At 36.8% G+C, this 12,769-nt stretch overlaps 3 gene segments (V, D, J or C); all 3 read right to left on the reverse strand.

Moving 5' to 3' along the window:
- Positions 1 to 1,952: 1,952 nt before the first annotated feature.
- Positions 1,953 to 2,582, reverse strand: LOC130071555 (T cell receptor alpha variable 8-6-like). The segment is given in 2 exon segments: positions 1,953 to 2,364; positions 2,503 to 2,582. Coding segments are annotated over 2 exon segments (381 nt in total).
- A 1,452-nt stretch (positions 2,583 to 4,034) lies between these two features.
- Positions 4,035 to 5,402, reverse strand: LOC130071556 (T cell receptor alpha variable 21-like). The segment is given in 3 exon segments: positions 4,035 to 4,121; positions 4,795 to 5,078; positions 5,194 to 5,402. Coding segments are annotated over 3 exon segments (372 nt in total).
- Positions 5,403 to 8,571: 3,169 nt separating this feature from the next.
- On the reverse strand, positions 8,572 to 9,364 carry LOC130071539 (immunoglobulin heavy variable 3-30-3-like). The segment is given in 2 exon segments: positions 8,572 to 8,979; positions 9,108 to 9,364. Coding segments are annotated over 2 exon segments (501 nt in total).
- Between the last annotated feature and the right edge of the window lie 3,405 nt (positions 9,365 to 12,769).

Genomic DNA, 12,769 nt, shown 5'->3' on the forward strand with positions numbered 1-12,769 from the left:
CAGCTGCTCACATACCCGTATTTTCTTCCTATTTTCGGTCGAAGTAGGCGATTGTCGAGTGCGCGCGCGTGATCATTGGTAACAAAGCAACAGTGGAGATTCAGACTGTCAGCTATCAGCCGATGACGGTGCTGTGTGGTGTTCTGAGAATATATCAGCTCAAATGGATAGTTCATCCGAATCAGATGTTGAACACACGGAGGAGGTCTGATCGCGCGCGCGGACTTCGACCGAAAACAGGATAAAGAGATTATTCCCTGCCTTCGTGAAAGCTCGGATCACAGTTAAGACTGATATATCAGCCCAGGCATCCACGATCCATTGGCAGATAGTGGCGTAAGTCGCCCGGCGCTGTCTCCCCGTCTTGGTGAACGTGTGTTCACCATCCATATAAGGCTCTCCGGATTATAAGGCGCACTGTCGTTTTTTGAGAAAATTAAAGGCTTTTAAGTGCGCCTTATAGTGCGGAAAATGCGGTATATAAAATTAACCATAAAAATCTGTCTCACAAGACCGAAGCAAGACACACACACAACTTGACGCAAGTGATGCAGCGGCAACCCATAGCAACGCGTTATAGCAACAACACCTCAGACTGACAGAAACGTAAAAATAAACGTGAATTTAGGCCACTTTAGTTTTGTACACATTGTCATGTTAATTATAAGCAAATAATTTTTTTTATTGACCACAATATACCAAAAGGTTCTATAAAATTGTTATTATTATTGTTATTGTTATTTACAGTTCGTATTATGCTCTGTTCATTACTGTTCTGTCTAAATAAACAGGACATTTGCATTTACATTTGGGTTATGCAGTGTTTTTAAATTATATTTTACACTGGGGTGCCTTAAGATTTTATGCACTTTTGAAAGGTGCCCTGACTGAAAAAGGTTTGAGAAAGGCTGGTCTAGTCAGCTTCACCTGTCTTTGTCATTAGTGTTCCCCTATTTTATCCCCTTGTGTTTGCTTGTCCTGGGCCGGTTCATTGTTGTACATTGTGAGATTCTACCCGTGAGTACCTTGTCAAAGTATAAAGTCTTGTATTGTTCTTGATCTAGTATTCGCTGTCTGTTAGTCTAGTTTTGTCAAGTGTTTTCTAGTTTAGTATTCCCTCGTTCGTATTGTCTCTATTTTGCCCCCTCGTGGGTTTTGTTTTTCTGTTATAATAAACGTTGTGTAATTGTCTACCGTCTGCGCTTGGGTTCTTCTGCTATCATCATAACAGTTGGTCTGTCACTGTTGTCTTTTTGATTTCTTCTGAAGTTTACAAACCTTTGAGTTTCTCCCACACATACTACTTTTCATCTTACCGTCAAGTCATCCTTTTTTTTCGTTTTATAAAATAACGATTGCAGTGCTCGACAGGAAAATAATGATTGAATGATGCAAGCAGAGTTCAATTCGGCTTGAAAAAGAAAAGTGTCATTATTCTGCTGAAGTCAGTTCAGTGTAGATTCAGTTCTGTTATAAGATCATCATTTATTTAATTAGTTCAATTCGGCTATAAAGCAGCTCTGCATGAAACAGTGAAGTCATCATCCAGCTCAGTTCAGTTCTCTTCTCATCAAATAGCATCATTGCAGTCAAATCATTCATACAGGTACAGCCAACATATGAATAAGCTGTAGTCCAGCGTAATAAAAAAAGCATACTTCACAACAGCTGTTCACAAAATCATGGTTTCACATAAATAAATTAAATATTTTTCTTGTGAATTACAATTAAGAACTATATGTGGAATATACAGTGTTTCTAAGATCTTTAAACAGAATCTTTTATAATTCCAAGCCCTCTTACGGTATTTTTTTAAACTTTCATTTAATTTCTTCTTGTTAATTTCATTTTTTTAAATAATTTGTCAGAGTGATTTGATATGTGTGGGCACAACTGGAACATGTAGATTTTGAAACCATTTTAAAATTGGTCCTGAATATCTGAAATAGTAATCATCATTATGAGACTACCTAAGAACAGCGTATAAATGTTTGAGATATTTGCTAATTGATTTGTTCTGTTGCTGTTACTTCCAGTTTCTGTAAGGCATAGACAGTTTTCCTGTCACTGTGGGCTGCAGGGCACAGTAGTAAACAGCAGAATCATCCACATGTGTAGAGGATATTCTCAGATTCATTCGCTTGATTCCTTTATCGGCCATTGCATACAGACGAAGCTTGGGCTCTGAATGACCAGTGGTCTCAGTGTAAAAAATGAGAAACTCAGGTTTAGATGCGGGATACTGACGGTACCACTGCAAACTGCGAATATTGCCACTGTAGTTGCAGGACAGTGTAACATCTTCTTTTGCTAAAACATGCTGCTCCATGGATAATGAGGTTATCACATCTGCATTAGCATTCTCTGTTTAAAAAAAACAAGAAGCAAACATTAAAATTCATGGACTAAGTAAGTTTATGTAATCAGTTGGTTTACTGACACATTTAAACTGCAAAAAAAAAGAGAAGTCCTATTTGGAAATTATTCTTATTCATCACTCACCATTAAAAAGAGAAAATATCATGAGGACCAGGAGCAACATCATCAAGAGAAAAAAGGCCTTTAGTGTCAATACTTGCAGTTTCCTCCTAACTGACTCAGTTCTGTGCACTCTGTTTTGAAATAACTGAAATGAGAGCTCCACCTTCTGGTAGAACTCATGCTAAACTAGGGATTTCTGGTGTATATCTGATGTAATAAAAAACTACTGAGAGACTGGAGAATGTGTATCCAATGGTTAAGTTTGCCATTGTTTTTTGTTGGATGTAACTAAAACAATGAAGCTGTGTGAATGTATATTGAGTGTTTTTGGTAAATGTATTGCAGTCATTGTACAGCAACATGATAAAAAGATTACATTTCTATCTACACAAATAACCATTTATCTAATTAGTAATGTTCAAAGGAAATCAGCAGCCTACTCCAAGTGGAGGTCATAAATGACATAAAATAATTTTGTGACAAGATATTTATATTTAAATATTTTAAGAACACTATATATATATATATATATATATATATATATATATATATATATATATATATATTGTGACAAGATATTTATATTTAAATATTTTAAGAACACTATATATATATATATATATATATATATATATATATATATATATATATATATATACTGAACAAAAATATAAACGCAACACTTTTGTTTTTGCCTAAATTTTTCATTAGCTGAACTCAAAGTTCTAAGACTTTTTCTATGTACACAAAAGCCTATTTCTCTCAAATATTGTTCACAAATCTGTCTTCACAAATCTGTCTCAAATATATATATATATATATATATACTGAACAAAAATATAAACGCAACACTTTTGTTTTTGCCTAAATTTTTCATTAGCTGAACTCAAAGTTCTAAGACTTTTTCTATGTACACAAAAGGCCTATTTCTCTCAAATATTGTTCACAAATCTGTCTAAATCTGTGTTAGTGAGCACTTCTCCTTTGCCGAGATAATCCATCCACCTCATAGGTGTGGCATATCAAGATGCTGATTAGACAGCAAGATTATTGCACAGGTGTGCCTTAGGCTGGCCACAATAAAAGGCCACTCTAAAATGTACAGTTTTATCACACAGCACAATGTCAGATGTCGCAAGTTTTGAGGGAGCATGCAATTGGCATGCTGACTGCAGGAATGTCCACCAGAGCTGTTGCCCATGACTTGAATGTTAATTTCTCTACCATTAGCCGTCTCCAAAGGCGTTTCAGAGAATTTGGCAGTACATCCGATCCAACCGGCCTCACAACCGCAGACCCCGTGTAACCACACCAGCCCAGGACCTCCACATCCAGCATCTTCACTTTGGCGAGGTGTTCTCTTCACGGATGAAATTAATCTAATATTACACTCTTCCATGTTGGGATAAGTTTTAAAGGCATGTTCAACTGTTGTGTCCTGATTCTCTGAAACATTAACCATTAATAATATTAGACCTCTTAATATAGATATGAACAGCATTAATGCTTGAGACATTTAATAGTTGTATGAGTCATTGTTTTAAAATCTGCATTGTGCATCATGATCTTCTGCCTTAAATATAATTTCTCACTCAGTTTTTGTAGGGTGCAGTTGTGTTTCCTGTCACTGTGGGCTCCAGGCATAGACAGTAAAAGAAATGGACAGAGCGATCTCATTGGAACTCAGTTGAGACAGTTGAAGCCCACTTTTAGCGATTTTTGAGAACTTCCGTTCCTGACGCGCAGACTCAGACCGACTCAAACTAAGCTTGATGACGTGAGCAACCTGTCTGACAGACGTTAATCTTCTAGTAGCTGTGCGTGAAAACTGCCAACGTTAATCTGGCAGAGACGGGGAACTTGAGCAAAGAGTCCTTTATCGTGAGTGAGCAGGAGTAAGTATTCCGTTGCTTTTATGGAGTCATTATCTATGGCCTTCTCCCTTGACGGGACGTCCCCCCGATTGCCTGCGAGCTTCTCCTCCTGTCTGTACGATAATTTCTGTACAGCGCGACAGAGAGTCGAGTGGTTATGACGCAATCGTTAGCCTATTTTTACTAAATCTGTTTCTACGGGGCCATAATGTAACATAGAAGGTAATGGAGCCCTTTATACATTGTCGTGTTTCTTTAGAAATAAATAATGGACAAATGGAGTCTTTAAACGCCTCAGATGTAAAGTTATTCGCTGTCAAAGTGACGCCAAAATGAATGGGAGTCAATGGAAATGCTAACGCAAGTGAAGTTCTGCTACAACATGGCGGCACCCGGCCGGCTTCAACTTCCGGTCGATGGATTACCCCCTTGGCTCCAGGGCACAATAGTACATGGCAGAGTCTTTGACTTCTGTAGAAGAGATTGTCAGATTCATATGTTTGATGACTTTATCAGCTACAGCGGTCAGACGGAGAGAGGGCTCTGATTTAGGGCTGGCTTCAAAGAACAAAATTATGTTCTCAGGTTTGGATCCGGGATACTGACGGTACCACTGCAAATTTCGAACACTTTCAGTGTAGTTGCAGATCAGTGTAACATCTTTTCCTTCCAAAACCTGCATATCTGTGAAGAATGGTGTTATCACGTCTGCAGCAGCATTCTCTGTATAAAACAAATAAACAAACAAAAATTAATAATTTCTAATGGACAAATTTAAATTGTCAACAGTATAAAAAGGAGGAAATCATTCCCGCAGTAATTGTTATGAATCACTCACCTTTTAGAAGAGAAAATATAATGAATACCAGGAGCAACATCTGCACTAATAAGAGACAATGACTTTGAGATCCAAGACTTACAGTTTCCTCCTAGAGTATAAGTGACTCAATATAAGTCTGTCTGCTCTGTTTTTAATCTGAACTGAGACTGAACTACAATTGATTCTTAGAGCTCCACCTTCTGGAAGAATGCAGGTGAGATCACTTTTGCTACTATATTATCTTAAACAACAAGATCTTATTGAAGAATTTTAGGCATATTAAAATACGCACTGAAAATGATTATTTAAACAAATTGGCTTTTTCAAAAAGTATGTGAATGTAACACTTTTTTCCTAATAAGGACTTTCACTGTCCAGAGAGATCTGACTGATTGCACAATTTATGTTTACTGTGCAAAGAAATCAAGTAGCAAAGTTATGATAGTCAGTTAAGCAAAGTCTTGTCTGCAGAATGTTGTCCTTTAGACCTAATAAACTTTTGTTTTAATACATTTTTGTATACTTAATAATAATTTATTTCCATTATTAGAACCTATTTCTTTACAAGCTGATGTCAGGGACCTCCTGATTGGTTCTAGGTTTTGCTTAAAGAAATGTTTTTCTAGCATGTGAGTTCATACGGTGTACTGGTTAACTTAATAAATAAATGAAATGAAATGAATAATGTATTGTAAATTATATTGTATTTTGTCTCATAACAGTGGCCTTAAATTACCAATAATTAACAAGTAAAATGTGCACTTTGCTAAACTGGTTGTTCTCAGAGAAAAGCAACACTATACAGCATATTATATTGTTTACAAACTCTTTTTAAATTGAGCATCATGATTTTCCATTTTGAATGTCATTTCTCACTCAGTTTTTGTAGGGTGCAGTTGTGTTTGCTGTCACTGTGGGCTGCAGGGCACAATAGTACATGGCAGAGTCTTTGACTTCTGAAGAGATAGTCAGATTCATATGTTTGACGACTTTATCAGCTGCAGCGGTCAGACGGAGAGAGGGCTCTGATTTGGGGCTGGCTTCAAAGTAAAAAATTATGTTCTCAGGTTTGGATCCGGGATACTGACGGTACCACTGCAAATTTTGAACATTGCCAGTGTAGTTGCAGATCAGTGTAACATCTTTTTCTTCCAAAACATGCTTCTCTGTGAAGAATGGTGTTATCACGTCTGCAGCAGCATTTTCTATTTAAAACAAACAAACAAACAAACAAACACTCAAACTAAAATTAACAATTTCAAATGGACAAATTTAAATTGTCAACAGTATAAAAAGGGGGAAATCATTCCCACAGTAATTGTTATGAATCACTCACCTTATAGAAGAGAAAATATAATGAATACCAGGAGCAACATCTGCACTAATAAGAGACAATGACTTTAAGATCCAAGACTTACAGTTTCCTCCTAGAGTATAAGTGACTCAATATAAGTCTGTCTGCTCTGTTTTTAATCTGAACTGAGACTGAACTACAATTGGTTCTTAGAGCTCCACCTTCTGGAAGAATGCAGGTGAGATCACTTTTGCTACAAAATCTCTTCATTTCATAAGGGATGTATCTTATGTAGCGTCTGGACCAATCTGACACACACAAATTATTCATTAATGAATAATCCAGCAAACTCACTATCCCAACAAAGGTCTTTGAAACTTCCCCCGAATCAAGCTAACACACTGGCAGAACTCAGTGTCCTGTTAAAGGACACAGTAAGACTGATAAGTTTTACGACCCAAAAGAATGTGCTGGGAATTGTGACTTAATTCTTGCTGAGAAGGAGAAATTAACCCTTTTAATCCTATATATATAACCATGTGATAAATGTATTAACATGTATCTAGTTTTCTATCTCATGATTTTCCTTTTATGTGGTTTGGCCTATGTCTTCATTCTCTCTTCTAAACCATTTTGGTCTGAAACATGACTTTGGTTACTATGGTTAACCAAAATCATATGTGTGGCATGTTTGGTCTCTACAAACTCCAATCTTCATCCCCCATTTGTTCATTTACATTACATTTTACTAACTGTATGACGCATTAGTATTATAAGAATCGTGAAGATTCTTTTCTTAAACGCCCAATGAAATTACACATTCAAATGCCCTGCTAGAACACAATGGGTCGTAAAAACTCCCTCCAAAGGGACCGCTTCGTATTGGCTCACGCACCTCCAGAGGGTGTGACATCTTCACGCTTTAAAAATCTGTGATCACAAGATTAGCCCTCTTGTCCTTTTGTCCTCTTGCTCTTAGCTCTTTTAGCCTCTTGCTCTCTTACTCTCTTGGTCCTTCCTGAGAAGTCCCAATGTGAAGATGATGCTGAATTAGAAGTCCCCCAAGGACCCCAAGCTTGCGCCAGGCTGCGGCATTGTCTTTCCATTCACCAAAGATCCTCTGACTCCCACTGGTTCTCTCTCATCAAGACCACATCAGCAAAGATCAACTGGAGCCTCAACAAATTGCATCAGGACAGTTTAATTCAAATGAGCGAGACATGCAAGTAACTTAGTCTCATTATTTGATACATTAAGTATCCTTACCCCTTTTTAAGAAGGGCATGTTGGTTGGTTTGCTCAGGCTGTTGATCTGCTGAACATCAAACAATGCTATAACTTCTTGCTTTCCTGTATTCTGCTTCAGCTCTCTTTCCCTTGGTAAACTGTATGCATGTATGGATGTGTATGTTAGAGTAGTTTAAATGTTTAGTCTAGTTAATAAAATCTTGTTTATGTCACACGTAAAGTTGTCCGTGTCTCAAGCTCATATCTGGAGTCACTAATCATAGATCATGACTACTTGCTCTTAGTAGTACTTAGTAAGAAAGACATTTCCCATGCCCCGGAAATGTACATTTCTATTAATTAAACCAATATTGAGTGTTCACGGGATGAACCGAGTAATTGGTTGTAATGTTAATGTAGCTACATCAAGTTAACCCGATTAACTAATCAAAATATTCATAATCAACTCTAACAAGTTATGATTGATTATTAATATTTCATAGAGCTAATTTGCTACAACAAGTAAGCATTTTTGGCCTAATATATAATATTTAAGAAGATTGAACAATATTCTTTGAACACATTTTTAAAAAAGTATTTGAATGTAACTTTTTTTTGTAATCATAAGGACGGTCATTGTCCAGTGCAAAGAAATCTAGTAGCAAACTTATGATAGTAGGAATTTGTCCTGTTTATAGTATGTGAGTTCATACTTACGGTGGTTAACTTAACGTATTGTAAATTATAGTGTGTTTTGTCTTGTAAAAGTTGTCTTAAATGAACAGTAATTGACAAGAAATATGGTGCACTAACATTTGCTAATATAGTAGTTCTCAGAGTAAGGCAACACTACACAGCAAAGGAAAGCAAAATGGGGGAAAAGACTGAGACACTACATGGGAAGAAGCTCCTCCCTCTTAAAAAAAATGACTATACAAGAAACCTGTTTTTGTACAGTGTAGATGATTTTCCTGTCACTGTGGGCTGCAGAGCACAGTAATACACTGCAGAGTCAGATACAGCAGCAGAGGAGATCTCCAGATCCACACGGTTATCATTATGGAGTTTGATGGACATATGCGGGAGAGGTGGAGAAGCTGGAACTTCAGTTTTAGTAGACTTCACAATCAGCAGCAGAAACTTTAGTCTTGATCCAGGTATCTGCCGGTACCAGTGGAGACTGTAAGCTGATACATCATATGTACAGGAGAGAGTGATGCTGCTTCCTTCAGTTAAAACTTCAGATGGTTGGTTTGGTCTGATGACATTCCCATTCGCCTCACCTGCAAAGACATTAAAGATTCAAGCAAAGTAATGGATTCAATTTAGAGCAAAGCAAATGTAAATTTGTTTTATATATTTTTTGTGTTGTTCTGAAATACAGAGCAAAATGTACATGAGTAATACTTACAGTAACTGAGGATAAATGTTAAAACAGAAGAGATGAGTAACATGATTCTGTAGTTTGAGTTCAGAGTATCATCAGTATGAAGGTAAGACATTGTTTTCTCTAATTTATTCTGTAGGAGTCGACAAAACATTGAGCTCCTCCCACACATACTGTACTTTGCTCATCTTACTCTACAAATACTCAATATATAGAAAGAAGCTGTAGTCAACAACCTAATATTGGCATTATGCCAGTCAAATTCATTTATTACAGCCTGTGTTAAGTTGACACTCAGCTGCTTCATGTTGGAATAAGCTTTAAAGGTATGTACAACTTTTAGTGTGCCGTGATTCCCTGAAATATTAACATAGACAATATAGGCAGATATTAAAAGGCAATTGAGTTTTTGTAGGGTGCAGTTGTGTTTCCTGTCACTGTGGGCTGCAGGGCACAATAGTACATGGCAGAGTCTTTGACTTCTGTAGAAGAGATTGTCAGATTCATATGTTTGACGACTTTATCAGCTGCAGCGGTCAGACGGAGAGAGGGCTCTGATTTAGGGCTGGTCTCAATGAACAAAATGAGGTTCTCAGGTTTGGATCCGGGATACTGACGGTACCACTGCAAATTCTGAACACTGCCAGTGTAGTTGCAGATCAGTGTAACATCTTTTCCTTCCAAAACATGCTTCATTGTGATTAATGGTGTTATCACGTCTGCAGCAGCATTCCCTGTAAAAATAAAAATATTATTTGTAATGGACTATTTCAGATTGTCAACAGGATAAAGAGAGAAAAAAAACTTCTACAGTAATTATGAATGACTCACCTCTTAGAAGAGAAAATACAATGAATACCAGTAGCAACATCTGCACTAATAAGAGACAATTGACTTTGAGAGTCAAGACTTACTGTTCCCTCCTTAGTATAAGTGACTCAACATACTGTTTGTCTGCTCTGTTGTTAAACAATTGAACTGTGACTAGGTTTCCTAGAGCTCCACCTTCTGGCAGAATATATTGCAACTATTCCAGAATAATGATTATTACAGTGCCAGTGTGCAACAAAGGGAAATGTTAACTGATAAAACTTTGCACAAAAAATATATATTTTTCCCCTTAAATAATTTAAGGTTAAAGAACAGTGAAAGTTAGTTAATGGCAATATTATATTATTATATAATTACATATAATTATAATTATATGGCCAAAACTAAATAATGTGCAGATTGTGCATAGTATGTTATTGGAACTTTTCTGCAAGTATATGAACACAGCATGGGACTGCATCCCAAGGAAAAAAACGTATCGTTTTTTTGAGGCTCTTCATCAGTTGAAGTCACGAATTTTGCAAACTCCTGCTGATAGCAGCTAGCCTGGATGCCAGCCGAACTTGTGCCAGCCCCGCACACAACATTTGAGGTCGGGAAGTTCATATTCTGACTAGAATCTTGAGTATGACGACGTCAGGCTAGATAGCAGTGGAAAGCTGGGAAAAACTGAATCAACCGTGAGTGATAGCGACACCAAGTGTAAATTGCAGAGGTGGAAAGTAACAAATTACAGTAGCCATGGATAAATTCATTTTTCTACTTTTTTGAGGACAATTAAATTGTGGTAGGCCTACTTTTAGTTAAGTTGAATAATAGCCTATAGCCTATAGCCTAACTATTTTTATTTTTCACCAAAAGTAGTACAAAAAAGAGGGATCAACTGGGCAACCTGACATTTGATTGGAACTTAACTACTGAGGTGGAGCCCCCTCGAACTGGGTAAAACCATATTAGCAGAGCACAGAGCAGTTGAAGTAAATAGACAACTCGGCTCATTCAAAAACGTGCATTTATTGCATGGACGGCACAATATGATGTCTAAAATGCATGCGCACAGTTCAGATAAATGACAATGTTTGCCCTCTTTAACTTGATGTTAAACTTAGGGGAGCGCGGGGCACAACCTAACGCGGGGTTAAATGTAACACGGACCTTTTAGTTAGTCAGGATCAAGCAGTGTTTCCGCTCTTTTTCTCTCGCTGCCAGAAGATGGTCTCCCGCGAATTTGTGGAAAGTTTTGATAATATTTCGTGAAGATACTGGACAAAGAGTGTTTTGACACCATGCAAGTACATTTTTTCATCATAGGTTTTTTTCGGTTTCTGAGTTGGGTGTGTACGTTTTCAAATCTAACTTTATATTGCCTTAATCACTGTCTTGTTTGCTAAAACATAGCACCGTTTTGAAACATGTCAGCAACTCCTAGCAACTGTTAGCTAGGCTTAAAATATGTTTTACACAGCGGGGTTAGTTGTAGCACAGTGTTACAACTAAACCGCCAAGTGTACAATGATAATCAAATGAAAACAGGGAGCCACACAACTTTTCAGGTTTGAGTATTTATTTATATATTTAACTTTGTTGGACTTTCACAAACAATGTTGGAATTTAAAATGTTTAAAATTTAGTTTACTATGCATTGATCACTAGTTTATTTATTAAAAATATGGCCTGTTTTTAATGCAATAAACACTTTAAATTTTTATTTTAAGCTCATTTGTATTATTATTACTGTTATTACATGCAACTGCCACACACAAATCTAATTCAATTGCAATTGCAATATTTGATGATTTTATTTATTTATTGCAAAACTGTGCTGCCCTTTTCTATGTCTCTATCCATGATATTGATCCATAATAGAAGGATGATTGGATGAGGGATGGATGTATGGATATCTATCTATACAGATGCACAAACAATATCAAACTATACAAATAAAATAGTACTGAATTATGTGTTACACACAAGTGTTACAACTAACCCCTCTGTCTGTTACAATTAACCCCTCATATGGGGTAAGTTGTAACATTTGCACTTCTGTCACTTTCAGTGCAACAGTACGAAAATGGTAGGTCCTAGAAAAAAACTTTAAGTGTTCATTTGTAGCAGAGATGTGTATGTTGCTTGTGTAAAAAAAAGTTGAATCTAACTTAATATTTTTTTAAATAATTGAGCCAAAACCAAAATGCGTTAGGTTGTGCCCCGCTCTCCCCTATGTATGAAGCAAACTGTTTGCTGAAATATCATAACATTAACAACAACACTGAAAAGTTGCGTCCCTTAACATCTCCAAAACCAAGGAGATTGTTGTTGATTTTAGGAATAAAAATAGTGTGTCGCTCCAGTGTCCAAGGCGGGAATGCTCTACTTCAGAGCTGTGATAGAGAGCACACTTACTTTCTCCATCACTGTATGGTGGGGTAATTGCTCAGCGGAGGATAAATATGCGCTGAATAGGGTAGTTAGGACAGCGTCAAGGATAATTGGGTTGGACCTCCCTAAGATCTGTGACATTTACAACACCCTTATACTTAAAACTGGACTGAAAATACTTAAAGATTCTTTGCACCCCGCTAATTCCCTTTTAATCCCTCTACCATCAGGTAGATGGCTGAGAAGTATCAGATCCAGAACCACCCGTTTTTCAAATAGCACTTACCCACAGGCTGTGAGGTCCCTCAATTCACACCAACAATCGTTATCTGCTCTGCTTACACAATTATGTCCTTCTCCTCAGTATTACTAAATGCATTAGCATTTTATCTGATTTATTTATTTATCTGATTACTTATTATATTTACTCATTGGTAGCAACCCAAGTATTTATCTTCCGATTTTGTTTTATTTTT

The sequence above is a fragment of the Rhinichthys klamathensis genome, unplaced genomic scaffold, assembly GCF_029890125.1.
Source record: "Rhinichthys klamathensis goyatoka isolate OS25496 unplaced genomic scaffold, OSU_Roscu_1.1 h1tg000446l_1, whole genome shotgun sequence".
Lineage (NCBI taxonomy): Eukaryota > Metazoa > Chordata > Actinopteri > Cypriniformes > Leuciscidae > Rhinichthys > Rhinichthys klamathensis.